Consider the following 22445-nt stretch of genomic DNA (forward strand, 5'->3'; position numbering starts at 1 on the left):
TTTTTTTTGTTCTAGCCTAGAAATCTCTTTTTAAGGAGTCGCTGCCCATAGCTCCAGCCCCAGCAGATATTGCTGCTAAGCCGACATCACTGAGAAACCTCCCACAGGTCTCGCTGTGCTCAGACGAGTAGTGGCCCCACTGAAAGCCCTGAGTTTTGTGACTGCTTTCTCAAGTGTTACTGATCTCTATGGGTGCTCTAGCTCCTATAGGTCTTAGTGATTGCAGATGATCAGGGCAAGCACATTGTGAAATAATTTCTTGGCAAAGAGTGGGAAAATGCAGGTTTCCTGGCATGCTTTTCTGGCTTTCGTGATTTATTGCAAATCTCTTCTGGTTGTTATTTGTGTCATTATCTTTGTCTGGTTTTATCTATTTTCATTGTTCTAAGGTGAAAACAGGGTGTTGTGTTTTGTTTCATATGACTGACGGGCGAAGGTAGACCATGTTCTGCCTCTGGCTCACCAGCACCAGCGTCCCTCCTGCCCACCCTTGGGTTCACTTGTGTGATGAGTTTCTGAGTGCAGGGACATCTCTGTCCAACTCTTTCTTTCTCAGCACCGTTGGTGACACTGGGAAAGCCCAGCCTGGCTCTCAGGTCACAGGAAAAGCTGCTGTGGAGTGGGTGCAAAATAGTAAGGAAGAGGCTGCAGAATGCTCTTGTCAACATCAGTTATCAGTGTCTTGTTACAGGGAGAGACTTGTACTTCTGTTAGTGCTGTATGGTTTCAGGCAGAAAGCTTTTATGTGCAGTTTTTTAATACAGGTTAGGAAAAAAAAATGGTTGAAGTACAGAATGGGTGGTCTACCATACAGCCAGTCTGTGTTGGGTCGGGTACAAGTCCCCGCTTGCAAATCTCTGTTTAGCTGGGCACTGAGGACTGAAGGACCTGTGCAGCAGGTACACCGCTGAGGCTCCAGCACCAGAATTGGAGCCTGTCTCCATGAGGACACCCTCATGATTCCCCTATAGTGTGCAGATACGGGGCACAGCTTCCCCCATCTGCCTTGGGGAGGTACATGGAGGAAGGGGCTTTGGGGTCATTGTAGATCTTTTCATGCACCAGCCAGTTATCCAAAGGAATTTACCCCGGGGATGGGTTTTGCAGAGCTCCCTGCAGCTGTGGCAGAACAACTCCTACTGCATATCCACAGGCCAACAGAGAGGTGGCTTTGGGGAATTTGTGGCAATAAGGAGTCCTGTCCTCAGGTTTGTGGTACCTGTGTGTAAAGCCTGTGGGTTGCATCTCTGAGGCTGCTCATTCCCCAACTGCGCTTCACCCCTCTCTGTGTCCCAGGACTGATGCAAAGCCTTTCTGCCTTGTATTATAATTGTGTAAGGCAAGATTCAGGAAGAAGCCATGAGACTTAGAGGAAAACTGAGAGGTTGGCATATCACTTTTGGGGATGCAGGTGAAAATCCCAGCTGTTGACTCAAACCCCAAACCAAAAAGGCCCATAGGTGCCTTTTGGAGCAAATCTTTATGAGGGTTCTGTGTGCAGAGACCCCAACGACTTTCATCCTCTTACCTATTAGTCTCAGCACCATTCAACTCTCCAAAGCATGCCAGAATTAACCTTTTTCTGAAGGCTGCTCAGGATACAATCAGAAAACACCTTTTGCTTAAATTGCTTGAAAATATTTGCCACTTGCAGGGGAAGAAACCCATCAATTCAACCTCGTTTTTCCATTTTCTTTAGCAGGCACTGTGTACTCCATCTGACTAAGTGGACCACAGTGTTCCAAGGATAAAAATTACATGTAATATGAGATAAAGAATCAGGCAAAATATTTATGTAATGAAATCGTAATGGTAGTTCTAAAGGTCTGTGGCAGGGCATGGCAGAAAAGAAATGCTCCTCTTGCTGGCTTGTCACAGGGGCGGACAGAGGCACAACGAAAGACACTCGCAGGGGTAGGAAAAAAGGGGTTTTTATTAGGAAATTTGATCTGCCTTTTCTAGCAAAAAAAAAAAATCTACCAAATGATATCAAGTAATTTACAGGATCTAATCTGATTGCAGCTGTCTTAATTATTTGTCAGCTTTATATGGACATGGTTTCCCTTTGTTTTGAAGTAGTAAACATTCTCCGTAATCCTCAAACCCCAGCGGCTGCTGATGTATGGAAACCAGAGAGCGATGCTGACCTAAACCACTGAGGGCCCTGAGCGTCACAAGCTGCAACTGGGAGTGGATCCAAATTCATCCCATACTTTGCTGGCAGATCCATCTCTGGCATCCTGGCTTGGGCTGGGACAGCTACAAGGGCCAGTCACAAACGTGGTAAGAAAGCCAAATTTTCTGAAAGGAAAAGATGGTTCAGATTCAGGCTCCAATTCCGGCCTAATATTTGGCCAAGCAATGTAGGCTGCTTTGTTGTCCTTATCCAGCAATTAAATGTAGTTGGAGTTTTTCATATCGCGTATCGAAATGGCTCTTAAGCACAGTCTTTATGCTGATCAGAGCTCTCAGTGGCCAAATCTGATAAAAGCAAATTTCATCTGGAGTTAGACAATTCCTTGAGTGTCCTGAATAATAAGTGATACTGAAACGTGGAATTATTGCTTCATTTTTAGCAGAAGTAACTCTGTAGATGATCTCTTTGCAGAAGTGTTAAAATCACTCAAGCACAGTCTGGGTGGTGTTTTAAAATAAATTGTAGTCACAAGCACTTAGCGTATTTTGAGTGTATGTTAGGGACAGACCAGCCAAGGCCACTTGTATTTTGGAAAGTTCAAATAAAAGCAACTGGTATCTACATTGTTATGTTTTGGCTGCAGCCTCTGCGGTCCCCTGGGCAGATGTATGGGGATGGAGCAGAACAGGTGTTCCCTCTGCTTTTTCTCATCTGCGCACTCAAGCCCAAATAGCTGGTTGTATCCTGAGCCCAATGAGGGAGAGGGCCCGGGAAAAAGGATGGGGTGAGCACTGGCCAACTTCTCCCCTGGCCTGGGGGGGAGCTAGGTCACTGCACACCCACATCTCGCCTTGTTTATCGAGAGTATTTTTTCCCTGAGCTGGCTGTGTTTTTCCCGACCTGGCTGTACCACGTGTATCACAGCAGAGCCTTGCTCACGGCTCAGCCGTGGGGTATTGCTGCTGCAGAAAGAGAACGGATGCACTCCGGGAGCTTAAATGCAACATCAAGTGGCTCCCAATGCTGTGCCCAGCAGGTTTGCTGCAACCATTCCCGCAAGGAACATTTGCTGAGTATTTACTGAGGTGACTGTGCACTGGGAGATGTTTTTCTTCCCCCTGAGCTGGACAAGTGTGATAGCAGCAGGGAAGGGTACCGCAGACCTCCCCAGTGCCTTGCTAGCACCACGCTGCACTGATGGAACTGCTACACGGACCTGTCTCTTCAGGAGTTCCAGCGGTCTCGGGAGTAGCTGGTCTGTTGGGATTATTTGGTATTATTTCCCCATGTAGGCAAGCCCTACAGCCCAGGAATCAGGGGCTTTTCTGCAGCAAAGGCTCCTCTCTGGCCATGTCCTTCTGAACAGCAGCAAAAGATGACCAAGGCCTTGTGCCGCGGGACAGTGCAGAGGCACATCCCTCCTTCGTGAAAGTTTACTGCCACTGGGAAGAGTCTTTATGTGACCATGGAAAGAGCACCCTGGCAGTGCTGCAAGGGGAACTGAAAAGTGAGGAGAGAGGGTTGGTTTTTTTTCTTTCGTTTTAAAAGCAATTTCCATGAAGGCTGTTTTTTTTTTCCCAGATGAGCTTTCTGGGCACTTCCGCAACGGGACTGTATTCAGCCCTCACTATTTCCTGAGGAGGTAGAAGCTGAGGTCGTTCCTATCGGCTCTGCAGACTTTGTCATCCTTTTGCTGTCTGTGAAATAGTAGCCTGAATATGATGACAGAGAAAAAAAAATACAATAACTCTCCCCTCCCCTTTCCAACCCAAGCCCTTGCCAAAGCAATAAAAAGCTTTAAACAATAGCCAGTCATGACATAAACCAGTCCTTGAGCAGCCTGCCAAAATTCACCTCAAGAAAGTAGGTCCAAAAATAAACACTAACCTATAAAAAGCCCCACAGACTTAAAGATAGTCATCCCATTGTGCTAATTGCTTTCACATCTGGCTCAGAAATGAGGAGTGTATACGAGCATGGAGAGGCCACCAATAACTCACTTCAGCTAAGCACAAAAGCATGTGCGTAGCATCAATCATGTGAGCCATCTATTTCTACTCAGCAGATCTCAGATGCTAGGGCTCAATTTTAAGTTTGTGTTTAAATAATGGGGTTGGTTGTGATGTTAATAAACAGCGCATGGTCCAATGCTTTCACGGGTGGGATATTTCAAGGTGAATATAGAGAAACTGGTTTCATTTCCCTTTTTCCCCCTCCATCAGTTATCGGACCACAGTGCTGTCCCCTCTTAACAGTTTTTGCTTGGCCTCCTCCTTGGAAAGAAGTCAGCCCCTGGGGTGGTTTGAAGGTTTCACCTTTGATAAATAAAGGGCTTCAGCAAGATGGGACATACAAAGGAAAACTAGCTGGGGATGGTTTCATAAGGTCTTTTCTGTGTGCCAAGGAGGTGACCCCAAAAGGTGACCTTGTGTGAACTTGCTTGGAAGAACAAAACTCCCGTCAGGCTCCTGGCAGGTCCCAGGGAGCCAGAGATGCAGTGTGATGCTCTGCATTCTCTGCTCTGGGCATGCATTCATCTTTTTTCATGCCAATGTCTAGATCTTTTATATGACTGTGATTCAGTGGGTCTGGACTGTCTCCTACTTGCTTGTATGCCCGTTTGTTTGTGTAGTTGATTGAACGTTATGGTGTGAGCAACCTCTTTGCTTGCTGGATGCAATTTAAAGCACACCTTCCCTACAGCCTTGGACTTTGTGGTGAGGCCAATGTAGAGAGCAAAATCCAGACTCCCCCCTGCCAAAGCCCATGGTGTATTGAAGTGGCTACAGGGACGGTCTCCCCGAAATCACTGGGTTTTATTTCTGATAGTTTCTTGGGCACCGCTGAGAATATCACCAGTAAATTAGTACATTTTCTGAGATCACGACTGCTGTGTTTACATGAGTTATCTGTGTCTTAACCTTGTGGATGTGCAGAGCAGCCTGCCCTGAGCATCTGTGGTTTGGTGGTTGTGACTCATCCTGAGAGCTCAAGGAGAGATTTGTAATGATTTATTCATGCTACATTTATTGTTTGGAAAGCTCAATCAAATGCTACTATGGTTAGACTGAATAATTAATCTGCCAGTCTGCTTTTGATCTCTTCATTGGTTTCTCTCTTTGTTAAGAGCCTCATGTTCGGAGGTGAAGATCGTTTTAGTCTAGAGGCAATTTTCCAAGCTTTCTATCTTTGGAAACCAAAACTTCAAGGGAAGATTTTCAGTAGGTCTGGCCTTGCTGAAGGACTAAGGATGTTTTTGAGAGAGTCTCAGTTCATCTGCCCTGGGTCAGTTAGACGTCCAAGTCTAGGTATCACTGTGTATCTCTTATGGGACATGGAAGAAATGCACCTTCCCTTGCACTGTTCGCCTAATTGTAAAAAAAGTCATCTAAGATAATACAGATAATGGCGTCTGGAGAGGCCTATTTCTTCCTACTGACTATAAAGGAAAATTTTTTGGGTTGCAATGTCTAAACTTAGGTGAGGTGACTCCTGTTCAGCATGTTCCCCACAGACCAAACTGGGGCATGTGGCCTCCTATTAAACATCATATGTAGCTCCTGAGCTCCAGGGCAATTTTGTGTGAGGATAGAGGTATGTCAGGGTAAAGTGGCATTTGCGTCTCCACATGGTGGGTCTCGCTGGTTTAACTCCATCATTTTCCCAGTGTCTTTGAGAAATTTGGTGAAATATCTTCCTGTAGATGAGAGCCATTCCCTCGGCTCTGAGGCAGGGCTGGAGGTGGGATGTATTTGCTCCATCAGGATGAGGGTATGGGAGGGGTGGGAATGGCCACCCCTGCCTTCACACCTGGCAAATGAGGGGGTGGTGGGCAGGACAGGGCAGAGTTTTTGCTTTGCCTCCCCTCGCTGTAGTCTGCCCTTGTGCACTTGCAGTTGGCTTAAACATATCCCCTTAGTTTATTGATAGAAAAGTCAGGGCGGAAAAGGAGATGTGAACTTCGGCAGAAAATGCAGGTTCTGGGAAAACAATCACTAAACCCCTCAAGAATGTTAAAAAAAAAAAAAAAAGGCACATGAAACACATACTTAAGGAACGATATGCTTAGCCAACTGTCACTGATTTGTGCAAAATAGTTGGACTGTTTGTTGCTCATGCCTCTTTCAGGGCAACAGGATACATACAGCATGCTTCCACCTCAGGGAAAGGAAAGGTTTCACAACACGCATTTTTAATAGTTTTTCTATTAATAGCTCCTGTGTCAGAACTGAGTGCAGGATGGGACTGCACATACTGATGTGCTGACAGCACAAGGTGGTTTCTCAAGCCTTTGCCAACACGTGCAGACAGTCCCGGCTGCATTGCAGCATTAACTGTGGGTTGATTCCTTCCTACCTAATACTACATTTACAAGGACTTTTTACAAGGGCATGTAGTGACAGGACAAGGGGTAATGGCTTTAAACTGAAAGAGGTACATTTAGATTAGATATCAGGATGAAGTTCTTCACTATGAGGGTGGTGAGGCACTGGAACAGGTTGCCCAGAGAAGTTGTGTCTGCCCCATCCCTGGAAGTGTTCAAGGCCAGGTTGGATGGGGCTTTGAGCAACCTGCTCTAGTGGAAGGTGTCCCTGCCCATGGCATGGGGGTTGGAACTAGATGATCTCTAAGGTCCCTTCCAACCCAAACCATTCTATGATTCTATATTTACTCCACTACAGGCTTATGGACGTTGCAGAGGTCATCCCACCTTAAACCAGAGCAAGGGAGAGGAGTCAGGTCCTGCTGGGGCAACCTGTTGATGAACTGCATTTTTGTAGCCATTCAAGGATACCGAGGAAGTGACTCAAATGAGTTGGAATTAACCACAAATTTGAATTTGGTATTGCCCCTTATTTATACATGAGTATTTGCCCTGCTGGGGCTCAGCTGTCTGCCTGCAGAGCACAGAGAGGTGACTGCCAGCAGACTGGGGAGCTGGGTTTTCTAAGAAGTCCAACCAGCAGGATGGTGGCACTTCCAAGTGCTGCATGGGGCTGTGGAGGAGCTGGCATAAACACCTGAGCTTCTCCAACCATAGAAAAAGGACGCGAGCTCTTCTAGAGGCTGTTGGCAGAGAAAGGGAGAGACCCAGCTGATCTCCAGTGGCTGCCCATGTCCAAAGCTGGTTCTTTCTCCTTGCCAACCTGCTCAGCCTCCTCTCCCTCTCCTCCAGGTTCAGTGTTGAACCCCGCAGCCCTCCTCCTGCCAGTCCCAGCCTCTGGTGTGGCAGCGGGGGGCTCAGTGATGGCCATAACCATCTTTTTCCACTGGCCATGTGCGGAGACCAAAGCAGCCCAGGCTTCACCTCAAGAGTCCTTGGCACTCTGTGTTTTATGATCAACTCATAATTTTCACCAGAATGCAGGAAACCCAGTAAAACCCTGGAGAGTCTCATGTGTTTCCCAGCCAGATGGAGCCTGCTGCAGGACCATGCCCACACATGTGCAGCTTGTCCCTAGGAGCCAGCATTGGTTTCATAAATAGATAAAATCTTGAAACCTGTTTGAATCCCTGAAGTAGCCCTGGGCCAGATGGGAGTGTGTGCTGCCTGTGAGCATCCTTGTCCTTCAGCGTGATAGCATGGGATGCACCACACAGTTTAATTTTCTTTTAATCCTCCATGAATTAATGTGACTTTTGAAAATTACTCTGCTATTGAATAGACAATTGATCCCTTTCAGGCAGGTACAATGTTTGTAGGAGAGAGAGGAATATTCAAAAATGGTGTTAAACTGTGACTGGGCAATGTTATGGGTACATGTAGACTCATGACGGATGCTATAAAAGATCTGGATCTGGGTATTTTCAGAAGGGCAGCTTATGATCCAGCATAATGCTATATTAATAGACAGCGAGAATGTAGAGCTGTGACAGAAAGATTGACAGCTTTTGGCAGTAGATTTTGTACTTAGGTATCTAAATGTATCCCTTGAAATTCCAGTTTGGTCAACTAGGCAAACCTGAGCTGACGTGCTGAAAATTGGCACCCCTGCTTAACATCAGCCTCACGTTTTCACCCTTGTTTTTCTTTTTTGATTCTGAGCTAAAATGGTCAAGGCTTTGGGACAAACTGTGTTCTCACATGTCCATCAAAACTGGATATGCCCCACCAGAACCAGGAGTGGCAGTTTTGCAATTTTAGTGAATTTCCTGCTGTTGGAGTTGTAGCCACAATTAAGGAATGCAGATTAATTACTTGAATAAATGGAGGGGATGTGAATAGTCTACTTAATTCAGTGTGGTACCCAGAGCACGAGGGATTTGGGGACAGCTTACTGTGTGCAGTTGATAACTTCTCGCTTGAGAGTCAGTTAGCTTGCGAATTTGTTTTACCTGTGGTAATCCTCCTCGACTTTGTAGCTTTTGGGTATGTCATTAGCCCTGCACTTAAAAAGCCACTCCAAGTGCTATGGTGGGACCAAAGCTTCATCCATTTTGATGTCCTCTGCTGTCCCTCTGCATCGTGGTGCTTGTGGGTGCTTCCCCAGAAAGTCCTGGTCTGTGTGCTTTGCAGAGCACCCGTGGGCCACTTACAATATTATCTAATTATTATTGCTTAATTTAGCAAATACTTTAAAAACCATGTGGTTGCCTACAACAATTAGTGGTGTCCCTCGTCGTGCGGTGATTCATCTGAACAAAATTAGCTCCAGGCAGGGAGCGAGAGCGGGTGTAGATGGAGGCTGGGAGCGTGCAAGGACCAGAGAGCAGGACTGGTCCGAGGGGGTGTGCGTGTCCTGCCAAGGGGCAGAGGTTGGCTTGCTTTGATTGAAATTATTTTATCTGGTTTAGCTATAGAAAAGCAACTTGTGTGCTGAACTTTTTATTTCAGTTTGGTTAAGCTGATTCTTCAGCCAGCTAAAGCAAGATGCGTGTTTAAAGTGAAATCAAAGTGTGCTAAACTTTGTATACACAAAAGAGTTTGAGTTATTTTTTATGTCAGATCTTTGGCAACAGAGGCATGGCCTTCTCATGGAGGCCAGCTCTGTGTGTGTGTGTGCCCAGAAAGCAGTGGGGCAGGGTGTCACTGCCCTCACAAGAAGCTGTAAAACATTTTGGTACAGTCTCAGTCTGCAGCTGCTATAGCTGGGAAAATGAGAGGAAATTGAAAAAGGCAAGATGAGAAGACAGATGTATCAGCCTGAGTATTTGATGAGCTATCCACACAGCTCACAGTTAAGCAGTAAAATGAAGCAAATGAAAATCTTTCCTCTGGATAAAGTGGGACACAGAGGTCCTCCCAGCAGACCTGATGGGTGTTTTCACAAGCTGGAGAGAAACCCCCGTGGGTTAGCTGGAGTGGCTGTGCTAACCACCACCGGCACTACCGGGCTCCTCCTGTTCCAGTGCCTTTTCTCAGGCTGAAGCCTGAAATAAATGGGGAAGGACCCTCTCCCAGGAGACGTTCCCGATGTCGCTGGGTGACTGGTGCACGATGCCCTGGTGCTGTGTCAGGCTGTGCCATGGTGAGGCTCCTGAGGACACCGTGCATCTCCCCACTGGGGTGCCAGCACCCCCACCCCGGTGCACCCACCCACCCCAGCGAGGCCTCTGCTTGGCCACAAGCTGGCCCAAGAGCACCAGTGCTGGCACCAGGTTGCCCAGTGAGGGCACTGGTTTGCCCATCAGGAGCACTGGTTTGCCTGTGGGTGGCACTCAGTTGCCCAGGGGTGGCACTACGATGCTCAAGGACTGTACTGGGTTGCCCACTGATGGCACTGGGGTTTGTCTGGGAATGCGATCAAGTTGCCCAGCAAAGGCACTAGGTTGCAGAAAGCCTGCACTGAGTTGCCCAGGGGTGGTACTGGGTTGCCCACTGAGGGCACTGAGTTCATAGGATCATAGAATGTCTCAAGCTGAAAGGCACCCATGAGGATCATCGAGTCCAACTCCCTGCTCCTTGCCGGACTACCTAAAACTAAACCATATGACTAGGTGTGTTGTCCACCTGCTCAAGAGTTGCCCAACAGCTGCACCTGGTTGCCCAGGGGCTGCACAAAGTTGCCCAGGAGGGCAGTAGGTTGTCCAGGGTGGAAACTAAGATGCTACATGAGGGCATTTTCTTGCCCAAGAGTGGCCCTGGGTTGCCCATCAAGAGCACTGGGTTGCCCAACGGCTGCATCAGGTTGCCATAGCAGCTGCGGGGAGTTGCCCAGGCAGAACCCGGTCACTGAGCACCCTGCGCCCGTGGCAACAGTCCCCTGTGTCACTGACACAGGCACCGGGGATGCTGCAGCACCTGGCAGTACTGCCACCGACACCGACAGCACAGTGGTGAGTAGCAGCCCCCCACCGGCACCCCCAAATCCCTGGAGCGCACCCTCCATCTAGGCAGCTAAGGGTGAGTGTGTGCCTTAACCGGGAGGGGAGGACTAAAAAAGCAGGTATTTCTCCTAATCCCCCCCCCATTCCCCAATATCTCTTACATCATCCAAACGTACCCAAACTAGGTGTTCGGCGGCTCCCAGCGTGTGTCCATGTTCAGGGGTGGTAGAAAGTGTCACCCTGGGATGGCTTATCCTGAGGGGGATGCAGGGGTATTTATTTCAGCTGGAAATGCAAGGAAAAGTAACTCCAGTCCATTCCCAAGGTTTTTTCCTCCCTTTCTGAAACGTGTGTCTGTCAGTATCTGAAAAAGAATAATTTATTTGCAGGGGTGGGAGCCAGGGAAGCCGTCTCCTGCTCTCTGAATGCTGTTTCTCAGGTATAAATAAGTGGTGTGGAGCTAGGGAAAGCACAGCCGTTTATCCCTAGCAGGGACAAAAGGGCTGAAATGACTGATTTGTGGGAACCGGCACACACAGTGGTTTTTGTTGGACCTGAGCGCAGACATTTTGTCCTCGATTCTGCCAAACTGGCTCAGAGGGTCGTGTTTGTGAAAGTTTTTTTGCTAAATTTGAGGGTGTGAGTTTCCCGCTGCCTATCCCACAGCCTCTTCGGCCAGGCTGGATCCTGGGGTGAGACTCAGTGCCCACAGCTATGCTGCTCTCAAGTCAGGTACTGGGGCAGCCTATGCCAGCATGGCCAAAATTGGGCAAGGCTTGAAAATACAGTCCTCAAAGTTCAGTGATTTCCCAGCTGCAGGCTGTGCACTTTTCCCCTCTGACTCATCCCTATTTTTCTCCAATTTGCCCTAGCTAAAGGACCTGTTATTCTCCTGCATTTGCCATTCGTTTATTTAACAGCTGCATTTCGAGACACTGTTCGTCTGAATGCATCAAACCGTTACGGGCACTGGGGATGCAAAATGTCTCTAGGTCACCGGTCCCCATACCTGGATGTTGAAAAACGTGCAGTTTAATGAGTTGTCCGCTCATCACCTGGTGTAAATGGGCATGGCTCCAAGAGAGTCAATGGCTTGCAAATGTCTGGTATTAAAGAGGGTCACCATTGGTGTACAGTAACAGTAACTCACAGGCACAGCCTGCCTGTTTCTGTGTGTCTCCCATCTCTCGCCTTTTAAGCTTTCCAGTAGGAAAGCGGGAATCCTTGGTCCTGCCCTTGTCCAGAAAGAGGCATTCTTTGTTGCACAGGTGAGTAAAATGAAAGAAACTCTCTTTCCCAAGGGTTTTATGATTTTAAAAATAAGCCAGTCTCTCTCAGCTCGCCTACATGTGCAAAGTCATCAGGGTAGCCCAGGAGTAGCAATTAAACCTCTAGTCATGTGATTGCTTCTGTGGATACTTTGTTTTAGAGTAAAAGTGAGTTTATTTCATGTGAACATCATGTGAACATTTTTAAAGGAATAAAGTTGATTTCATGCTGTAACAAATAGGATTTAGCACATGCTTCATGTCAAACCCCCCTCCCATGCAGGGATCTTGTAGCACACCGGTGTCCTAACCTTCCACTGGGGCTTTAAGCTGGGCTGGGAGCAGTGGGGACAGGATGGTTTTAGGGGAAGGACAGGTCCCTGCATGGTACAGCTGGCTACAACAGCCATGGGGACTTATTCTGTCTTGTTGTGACACCCCACACAACAACTTCACACTGAGCACAACATACCTCAGGTTAGGTGTGTTAGGTACATTTGGTGGCCCTCTGCATTATATTTCTGATAATAATTGATGGATAACCTCAATCTGAAAAGAGCAATAGCACCCACAGTGCCGTATGCAGTTATTGGTAGCAAAATCTTCCTGTGTGGCCATTCCTCCTAGGGTTACTGTAAGGCTGGCGTTTACAAGCCACTCTGAAAAGACTTTGTGGGATATCTCCTGTCTAAGCACATTTATTTTACATCGAGTGAGCCATAGACTTTTTTCTTCCTTTGCAAGTCAAGACATGGCTGTTCTTTTTAGGTTGAAATAGATGGGTTTTTTTTCAAATTTGGATATAGTCCTGCAAAACTAGGCTCACCTGCAGACTCATCACTTGAGCATTTCATGCAAATGAAGATAGAGATGATGAGGATGGAGTCCCTTGCCCACAAATGGCACTGGGGTGGTAGCAACTGTGTGTCCAAAGCTATGGGGCTGGTAATGGAACTTTTAAAGAGAAAATTGTATCTGAAGTATTATAAGATCAGCAGATATGCCAGCCAAAAGAAACAAATGAACAGCAGAGAATCAGCAACTACAGTTTCACTGGATTGACAGACTTAAGGAAAATGAAGGCATAATATCTGTCATTCTCCTTAGCAGCCATGATTTGTTTCTCTCTGCATTTCAAGACCTGAGGCTAGATACTAACAACAAAGTCAAATCCTTATATATACATAGGCTTGGGATGCTGTCAGAAGGGATTTGCTTTCAAGAGTTTTAGGCCTGTACAGGCAATGTGTGGGTGCTGTGTGCATCACTGTATTATAAGTTGCATGTGTTGCTGTAAGAAGTAAGGCAAGTGCAGGAGCCTACTGAGTGAGGTTGTCTTCTTCTGTCTCCTTTGTGCAGGACACGTACCTGAATAGCAGCGTTCAGGAATGGAGCTGGTTGGCTCCCCCTTAACAGCAACATATGCCCATCCAAGATCAACACCTACCAAGTTTCTGCCTGCCATCAGCACCATGGCTTCAAGCTATAAGAACCGTTTTCCTTACTACCCCTTGCCTCAGAGCATCAGCCTCCCCTGGATGCCCAGCGCCTACTATAGAACAGCTGCCATCAACCCAACTTTGGCTCCCTTTTCCAAAAGCTCCCAGGGGTTAACCCCCAGCAAGATGCTTCCTTTTGTTTCCAACAGAACAACCCTCTTTACCCGGTACACCCCTGATGACTGGTATAGGTCCAACCTGACCAACTACAAAGTGTCGGAGACTTCCCGGCACAATGCAGAGCGTCTGAGAGTCGATACCTCCCGCATGATTCAGGATAAATATCAGCAGACAAAGAAAACCCAAATAGAAAGCACCAAAAACCTGGGAGAGCGTGTCAATGATATAGAATTTTGGAAGTCAGAGCTCTGCCATGAGCTGGATGAGATGATCGGGGAGACCAATGCACTCACAGACATGAAGAAACGACTGGAGAGAGCCTTGGCTGAGACGGAGGCCCCTCTCCAGGTAAGCACGCTGTCCAGTGGTCTGCAAGCTGTAGCCTACTGCTGAAACATCTGCAGCCATTCAAACGTCTAATTAAGTTTCGTTACAGCTCCATAACATCTAGAAAGTTTTTATTAAGAGACCATTAGTTAAGTTAATAATAAACAAATCCCTGACCATCTGCTGCATCCCCTATCAGCACATGCTGAGCACATCAGAACAGTATTTGCTTAACTAAATATTTTTGTAAGCGGTATATCCAAAATCCTGGTTTGGGAGACAAAAGCCCATGTCTTACTATGAGGCTCAGGTGAGGTCAGCATCAAGGCTGACACAGGTCCCCGCATTCAGCTGTGGTTGCACCAGGGACACGTGTGCTCCCTCGTGTTGATTTAATGCTGATGTTGCAGCTTGGCTGCTCGTTGTCAGCTAAACCAGCTGCCCTGGGTGCTTTTTTCCCATGCTGTCATCTCTGTGCCCACCTATAATTTCTTTTCTTACTTTACTTGACATGGGGACCATCCCTGTAGGGAATGCTGCCCCTGCAGCCAGCAGTTATGCCATGTCCCCAACAGGTCGCTCAGGAGTGCTTGCTTCACCGGGAGAAGAGGATGGGCATCGACCTAGTCCACGATGACGTGGAGAAACAGCTCTTCACAGTAAGTTTGGCAACACAGATCAGGTCTTAACCTAAACTACCCTAACCAGGTTTTGCAGCCCTTTTCCCTCACTGGCTCCTTAGTGCTGGTGAGGTGCTAAACTCTTCAAACCCCCAAAACCTCCTGGGCCAGGGGACGGCGTTCCCCCCCGCAGCAGCATGCCCACACGGTGTGGGTAAGACTTGCCCATACAGAGGAAGGAATAGCTGAAAACCAGTGTTTGTGTATCATATCGGGGTCCTTTGTCCCTCTTCAAGGAGTCTGCGAGACTGTCCTGCCTTCCAGAGCCCTGCCAGAACAGGATCTACATGTATCTATCTCACATACGTATGATGTATCTCTGTATCTATATCCCATACGTATATATATTACACACATATGCACAAACAGATATGGAGAAGGCAGCGTGTGCCCGACAGCTTGTCTGGTTTTCCCAACTATATTACTTGGTCTAATAAAAGATATTACATCTATCCCCAGCTCTGCTTTGCTCAGAGCAGCATGGCTGCAGTAGGACTGCCGCTATGTCTGCCTAGGTAATGTATTTTATAGAAATCATAAAAACGTGCACTCCTGCCTGCCTTTATATAGTCTGCTTTAAATTATGAATAAAAAGCAAACACGATGAGAGTTGGCACAGAAGATGGGATCCTAACACAGGGTACAGAGAAATACAATCACTGCAAAGGCATCACAAAACTGGGAAGGAAATTGCAGCCCTTGGGACTGTGAAGCCACTGCTCTGTTAGAATATTTTTTCTTATGAGTCAGGCCCTAAAAAATTAAAAGATTAGTTTAAAGGTCATGAGATTTTAGGAAAATAATCAGAGCTGCTATCTCCATAATGGCATTTTGGATTTTAAGTGTTTGGGACACATTTAGGCTGTGCTTTTCAGCTGGCTCCTGCAGACAGGAGGGCTTAAAAATTACTGGGTTTGGAGCACTAATCACCTGCCTCCAGTAGCTGGGGCTTCACAAATGCAATAGGTTTGTGCTGAAGTGAGCTGAGAGCAACACGCCTTCCTCTGGTGGAGCTGAATGTTTGTTAGAAATGGCTGGGGATTTACACCAAAGTCAAGTCTATCTCCTCTTGTCCCGTATGGATGAGATTTCTCCCTGGGGAGGAAAACATTTTGGGAGTAAAAGGGGAAATGCTGATTGGGGGTAGGGATGCGTGGCGCTGCTGGTCCAGGGAACCACTGTGTCTGTCTGTATCTGGTCAGGATCTGTCCCTGTCTCCCTATAGTGGAACTACCCAGCACTTGACATCGATGTCAAGATGAAAAAACACTTGGCGACCCACCCTGAAAGTGAATTCAGAGGCCATGGCTGTGGCCACGGCACCCTTCTGTCCCCTCCCGGTCACTGCGCGCAGGCTCAGCTGCACGAGCGAGTGCGCTGGGCTTGGGGGGCACTTTCTCCACTCCCTGTTTGCCTTGGGCAGAAAGACAAGCAAGCAAGTTCTTGCTATGTGCAAAGTTGGAGAGGCCCGAGGGGATGAGTGTGACCAGGATGACTGAGTATGGACGCTGATGGGGTCATGCTTTGCCTTTGCCCAGGAAGTTGATGTCATCAGGTCCTGCCAGGAGAGGATGCAGCGGTACCTGGATAAGGCGAAAGCCCAGCTCGCGTAAGGAGTTGCTCCTTATCTCATGCTGTAGGGCTGATGTGTGTTTGCCGTTGTAATGTGAACCCCCAGCAGACCCCTACCTCTACCCAGAGCCCGCAGGCATAAAACCTGTGCAGGCTCCGTGGGAAGCGGGCAGCGATGCTCGTGGGAGCACGTGGCTGCCCAGATGGGAGCTGTGGGCAAGCAGGATGGGGAGGAAACCATTCCACCCATACGTCCCCACTGATGGCTGTTGTTTGTGTGTTGAAGGTCCAACAGGGCAGCCCAGCATGAGCTGGAGAGGGACCTGGCCAACAAGCAGGCGGCCCACCGCATCGATGACAAGTGCCACCACCTGAGGAACACGTCTGATGGCATCAGCTACTACCGAGGGGTGGAGCGGGTTGATGCCACGTGAGTGCACGCTGGGCAGCACACGAGCACTGAGCCGTCCCCGGGATGCGTGGTGCCTCTCCCTGGCAGGGAGCTGGTTTTCCCCAGCCCACTGTAAAGGCATGTGCCTCTGCGTGGCACATCCATCCTGCGTGGAGACACCCACCTCGGAAGGGCCGTTTCTCTCCGCTCACCATAAAGGGAGAACAACCCTCTGCCTGTAGCTGGATGCCAAACATCCAGTGGGCAAAAGCGAGTCCCACCTAATTAAACATTATATCAGGGTTCAGAGATCAGCCTGAAAATGAATTCAGTCCAGCACCTCTGCACAGCTCATTAAGTTTATGCATATTTTGAAAGATGTGTCAGTGCTTGCCCGAGTGCTCTTCATTGACGTAAAGTCTGGGGGGTTCACCCCCCCATGGAGAGGGCCTGGCAAGGAGCCGAAATGACACAGAAGATATAGAGAGCATGGTCCTGGGACAGAGTTCAGCTGCTTTTGGGTGCCAGGAATTCGGCTTTGGCTCTGCAGTAAATGAATGGTGACCTAAACCAGCACTTGCAGAGATATGCCCTAAGTGGCAAAGGGCTGAGGGAATAAATCTACTGCTCACACAGCTGCATGCAGCTAATGGAGGGGCATAGATTGATTCAATTTTTCTAATGTTTGAATAATTATAGTAGAGCTCAGACATATTTAGACAGGCAAATGAATTGCAAAGGATTGACACTAAAATTCAGAGGGGGGTAAAATGTGCCGAGGATCAGCATGTTTTAAATGGAGCTTATGTGGTATTTAAGTCTTTTGTTGACCTTGTTCTGGACTACTGCACAGGCGTGAACTTCATCCTGAATGCACAGACAGGGAATTGAATATTATCTAATGCTCATTCAGTTTAGTATGAAACTGAAATAAGTTATGAGCAAAATGAATTGACTGCAATCTGCGTGTTGTCGTGAAGCTGTGAATCACTTGGCACTTAAATGCCTTGAATGTCTAAATATGAGGTCTGATTAAAATCTGTTTTTCTGGGGGAATCTTTTGTTTGTCTGAGCTTTCATAAGTATCACAGTTGTCTTCACGAACATGTCATCATTTGATAAGCATTACTGAACAAATGGTGTCCAGATGTTTCACTTTCATGTGGTCAAATTAAGAGCATAGATTTAATCTACATTTAATCCATGCTGCTCCCTGGCAGGGCGCTTGCCTGCCCACAGCCAGCTTTAGCAGCACGGGCTTACCAGGGGCCTCTCCTTCCCCCCTCCCAGGATCTCGGTGCCGGAATCATGGGCCAAGTTCACAGATGACAACATCCTCCGCTCCCAGAGCGAACGGGCAGCCTCCGCCAAGCTGCGGGACAACATCGAAAACCTGTTGGTGGTGACGGCCAACGAGATGTGGCGCCAGTTCAACGCGGTGAACGTCGCCTTCACTAACCGCATCGCCGAGACAGCCGATGCCAAGAGCAAGATTCAGACCCACCTGGCCAAGGTAGCCTGAACCCTTCCCTTTCGACGTGACACCGTCACTTCCCGGTGACACCACCCTCCATGCAGACCCGGCCCAAGAAGAGGAATGGTCGCCCCAAGATGCTGGTTATAGTATTGTTTCCTGTTTGAAACTCAAAGTACTGGGGACTTTCTTCTTGGCGCAGGATGAGTTGGCACACTAACTTCATCTCAAGGGATATTGTATTTCTCTAGTGCATCCCAGCTGACAGCCTGGCAGCACAGGGATTTCCAGCAGAAAATGTAAATGCTGGTTGCATCTCCTGGTAGTTACTTCAGAAACGCTGGCTGCCCTGCAGAAAGTCTTTGCTGGGCCTCTGCTGGGGTGCCTGCCAGGGGGTTCGCAGGCTCGATTCTCCTCCAAGGACATGTTTTCAGTTTCAGCGGTCTGTGTTTGCTACGCGGTTACCCGTGTGTTTCCTGCATTGCTCTGCTAAGCAGAGGAAGTGGAGATCAGCGATGGGCACCTGGCTCGGACCAGCAGGTCTCATGGAAAGCTTCCTGAAAAGTGCTCGACACAGTATTGATTAACTGAGTGGAGACTGGGCTTGCAGCACTGCAGGCTGATGCCATGTCCTTAAATGAGGATCCATTAAAAACTTTCCCTCTATTAGTTGCTATTGATGGATGATCAGTTACTGAAAGCAATAATTTTGGGAAGCTGGTAATTCAATAGATCCATCACTGCTCCAAAACCTCCTCTGATGTGACAACAGCAGCAGAGAGAGGCTTTTCCCTGAAGAGAAATATCTGCTGGATCTGTGCATCAATATGTGGCAGAGTGACAGTGGTCTGAGCCCAGGGTCTGCTTATTGAACTTGGTTATTTCTGCAAACGGACAGGAGAAAAGGGAAATGATGTGGTCACTTGGCAATATCTTTTTAATTTATGCATGTGTTTCTTTTTCACACCAGACACTGCAGGAAATCTTCCAGATTGAGATGAACATAGAAGCCGTCCGAAAAGCCATTAGGGACAAAGGGCCTCCGTTAAAGGTGGCTCAGACCCGGCTGGATGAGCGCACGCGGAGACCAAACGTGGAGCTGTGCCGGGACACTGCCCAGCTCCGGTAAGGCAGGAGCGCAGGGCTGGCAGGGTCCTTGAGTCACTGGTGGTTGCACTCGGGAGCATCACTGGATGACAAAATTAATCATGGTTTGTTTTTTTCTAAATAGTCCTTCCATAAGCGCACTGATATAATCAAAAGCTAAGAGCAGGTATCCCAGCCTTTGGGTGCTGGGTGAGCTCTGCACCCGCAAAGGAGGCTGTACACTATGGCTGGGTACAGCCTGATGCCACCCCATGAGGGGCTGGATTTTTCCCACTTGGGTAAACCTCACCTTCTCTCCTGCCTGCTTCCCGGTGGTTGGATGTGCTCAGTTTTGAAGGATAAGCCCTTTACTCTCTGACTGGCTTGCACTGACAGCACTTAGTTCCTTCCTCTTGGGTAACTGCAGGAAAGGATGAACCGTATGGAGAAGCAGTAAGGGCTGTCCTCCCTTCCCCTGGGGACCCTGGAAATCCTTTGAAGGATGTAGTGCGCTCTTTAGGATTGCATCCCAAAGGGCAGTGGAGGAGCAGGCTGCCCTGAGTGCCCAGCAGCACTCCCTGTGAGGCACCCCGCACCTCACATCCCCTCCTGGGAGCCCTCTGGGCATGATTCCATGTGAAGCCTTTTAAAAGCGATTTAAAGCCAGCCCCAGAGCCTGTCTAGCATCTCGCATACCATTGTTTTTTCCATACTCCACTTGTTTCACATTCACTTTTAGCCTCTCCCAGCTGTCCTGTTTTGCTGTGTGTGCATCCGTGGGCGTGGGGAGGACGCCTGCACAGGGAAATCCAGGAGGGTGAACCAACAAACCCGCAAAACCAAACAGGAACAGGAAACCACAGCTGCTCATCCCTCTTCCCGGTGGCGCGAGCTGCCCCAGGAGACGTGGCTGCACATTGCCAAAGCCTTAGAGCAAACTTAACTATGCCTCCCCACTGAGGTCCGGAGGAGCTCTGCCCTTGGATTTCCCATGCATTTGCCAGAAATGGGGCATCCGAGTTAGTCCGAGCACTGTGAAGGGGGAAATCCTGTGCCCAAGGGGCCCGTCAACAACACCATGCTAGGAACCACCCCGTGACGGGACTGTTAACGGGGGTTTCTTGCTGTTTTCCAGCCTTGTCAATGAGGTCCATGAGATTGATGAGACGATCCAGAGCCTTCAGCAGCGGCTGAGAGACGCCGAGGACACGCTGCAAACGCTGGTTCGTGCCAAGTCGGTCTTGGAGCATGACCTGGCCGTCAAAGCCAACTCACTCTTCATTGACCAGGAGAAGTGCATGGGGATGCGCAAGACCTTTCCCAGCACTGCGCGGCTGGTGGGTTACGTTTAGGCTGGGCTCAGCTGAACTCACGGTATCTGTTGCAGGAGGTATTCTCAGTTTTGCTAGGATGCATTCCCAGTTTTGCTAAGATGCTTTGAAAATACATGATTGGGCTTTCACTTCCTGATGAAAGCCCTGAGTAGAAATTAAATGATCACTTTGTGTGTTACATGGTCTACCAGGATTTTTTCTTCCTTTGGTTTTTCTCTTTCCACTGCTCTTTCACGGTGTGCCAGAAAGTAGCTGAAAATATCCTGTATGTGACTAAGAGTAAATCCACCCACGGGGATCCATTCCTACCCTTTCAGTCTGTGACTTTAGGAGAAAAACTGTTGTGTCTTCCTCCTTTTGAGTCTGTCTGATGTGGAAAAAGCACAAGGGGAACTAAAGCTAGTTGTCAGAGTAATTAGCTGTTGACATCCATAAGGTATTTTTAATGGTACAGCAGCAGAAACACAAACTATCCTGTAAACCATTGCAGCATGTTCTGTTCCTAAATAGAAAAACTTGCATTTTAAGCTGATTTCTAATGATAGTTTTCTTGCTTTTGATGATTTTAAAATGTCATCTAAAATGTCAGTGCTGGGGTCTTAAACCGAGGAAATACTTTCGACTAGTTAATTGAAGAAAATGCTGTGGGTTTAATTTTGGTGAGTATGGATTGGTTCCTAATTTAACCTCTTGCATGTAGTTTGTTGGTGGAAGAACCAAAGCACTTTAAAGGTAAAAAAATGAATCAGTCCTTAAGTCAGCCACCCTGACTGCTGTGGTACCTTCTTTCTTGCTGTAAATCAGACCTATTTTACCAAATGTTTGAATTTTCAGAGGGATAAGTCTTTAATCAATCTGAGGTTCAGTGTGAATGTCACTTTGCAAATTGTGTCCTTAGACTCACGTGTCACTTAGACACTCTTGAATCGTTTAACTTAAGCAGAGTTGAGCTCAGCCTAAAGCCTGCAGGCACCAAGAACCCCAAAAGAGCCAAAGCTCTTCTCCTCCCTTGGGAGTCCAGGGCATGGACCTCCTGGCCCAGCACGGGGGCTCTCGGGAGCTGAGAGCATCTTTTCTTGTCTTGCATCCCCAGAGGACTCCATCTCACAGCACAGGTCCAGGCAGACCTGCCTGCCCTCCCCGCTGTCCCCAGGGCAGCCCCCAAGAGCCATAACCTGTGCCGGGGTCCTGCCCCAGCCTCAGCATCTTGGCAGGATCTCTCTTCACAGCAGCAGCCCTAAACAGGAAGCAATTGTCTTTTTAACCTTTTTTTTCACTAGCACTTTTGTCTCATGGAGACTAAAAATAGATTTCCTCTGCTTTGTGTGTATCTTGGAGCCAGAGCCTGTCGGAGACAGCAGCCACCCTTTCTAAAGAGAAGATACAACCATCAGAAGGAAAAACTGTCCAACTTATCACGCCTTCCCTTTCTCCATGTATCTCCCACCCCAAAATAAGCCAGTGTCATGTTGAACTCATAGGGACTTCCAGTTTTGTTAGCATCCTTGCTAGCATTTGTGCTGCTTTGTGCTGTTACTCTCCCCATGTTCCTTTACTGAAGGCTTTCACAAACCCTGGTGATTTTGGCTGCTCTGCTGTTTTGAAGCCCCGCTCCAGATGGCTGGTTTTTAGGCAAAGCTGCCTGTTTTCTTTTTTGAGAAATGAGCCCCATGAATTTGTCCCCAGCTGAGTGCTGGGAAGTGGGGCACCCACAGTCCCTTTCTGAAAGGCTCAGGCTTTTAAGTAACTTCAGCAAAGTCCTGGCATCAGCAACAGCTTCACATTCATTTCACTTCCACCTTCATTTTTGAGTCACATAAAAAAAATTATCTGAGCTCTGTTTTACTATGAGGGCACACCGATAACAGTCAGCACCCAAAGTCTCCTATTTTCTCCAATTTTGCTTTCAGAGTACCCCAGACACTCATCTTTCCCACCAGCCCAACTCCTTTAAGGCTTTCTCCTAATTGACAGTGTTTATGTGGTGTCGCAATTATCTGACTCTAAATTTTATGTTGCTGTCCTACCCTCTCAATGCTCCTTTACACGATACTGGCAATGCATTTCTTTCCTCCATTTGAGCCATGACCAGAGGAATTTCAGTTGCAGCTTCTCTAGTTTCTTTCACAAATACTTTCCGCTTTCCTGCAGCAGATTTCCCAGACATTAGAGAATTCCCAGATCCCTCTGGGATTTCATTCTCTCCACACCAGTTTTCCGTAACTTGATGATATTGATGTTACTTCTTCTGGTAGCTGATACTCTGAAATCCTCCCCAAGCACTTTGTC

General features: G+C 47.9%; 1 protein-coding gene across 4 annotated transcripts in view; it reads left to right on the forward strand.

Moving 5' to 3' along the window:
* Window positions 1–21115, forward strand: part of TEKT3 (tektin 3) — an 86111-nt gene extending 64996 nt beyond the window's left edge. For all 4 annotated transcript variants that reach the window (XM_075043942.1, XM_075043939.1, XM_075043941.1 and 1 more), the window contains 7 exons: window positions 13033–13640; window positions 14195–14278; window positions 15838–15908; window positions 16158–16301; window positions 17553–17775; window positions 18707–18861; window positions 19958–21115. In XM_075043942.1, coding sequence (XP_074900043.1) covers window positions 13062–13640; window positions 14195–14278; window positions 15838–15908; window positions 16158–16301; window positions 17553–17775; window positions 18707–18861; window positions 19958–20174 — 1473 coding nt within the window. In that variant the 5' untranslated portion in view covers window positions 13033–13061 and the 3' untranslated portion in view covers window positions 20175–21115. The remainder of the gene's footprint in view (window positions 1–13032; window positions 13641–14194; window positions 14279–15837; window positions 15909–16157; window positions 16302–17552; window positions 17776–18706; window positions 18862–19957) is intronic.
* Window positions 21116–22445: the final 1330 nt, after the last annotated feature.

Source organism: Buteo buteo, chromosome 13, assembly GCF_964188355.1.
Source record: "Buteo buteo chromosome 13, bButBut1.hap1.1, whole genome shotgun sequence".
Lineage (NCBI taxonomy): Eukaryota > Metazoa > Chordata > Aves > Accipitriformes > Accipitridae > Buteo > Buteo buteo.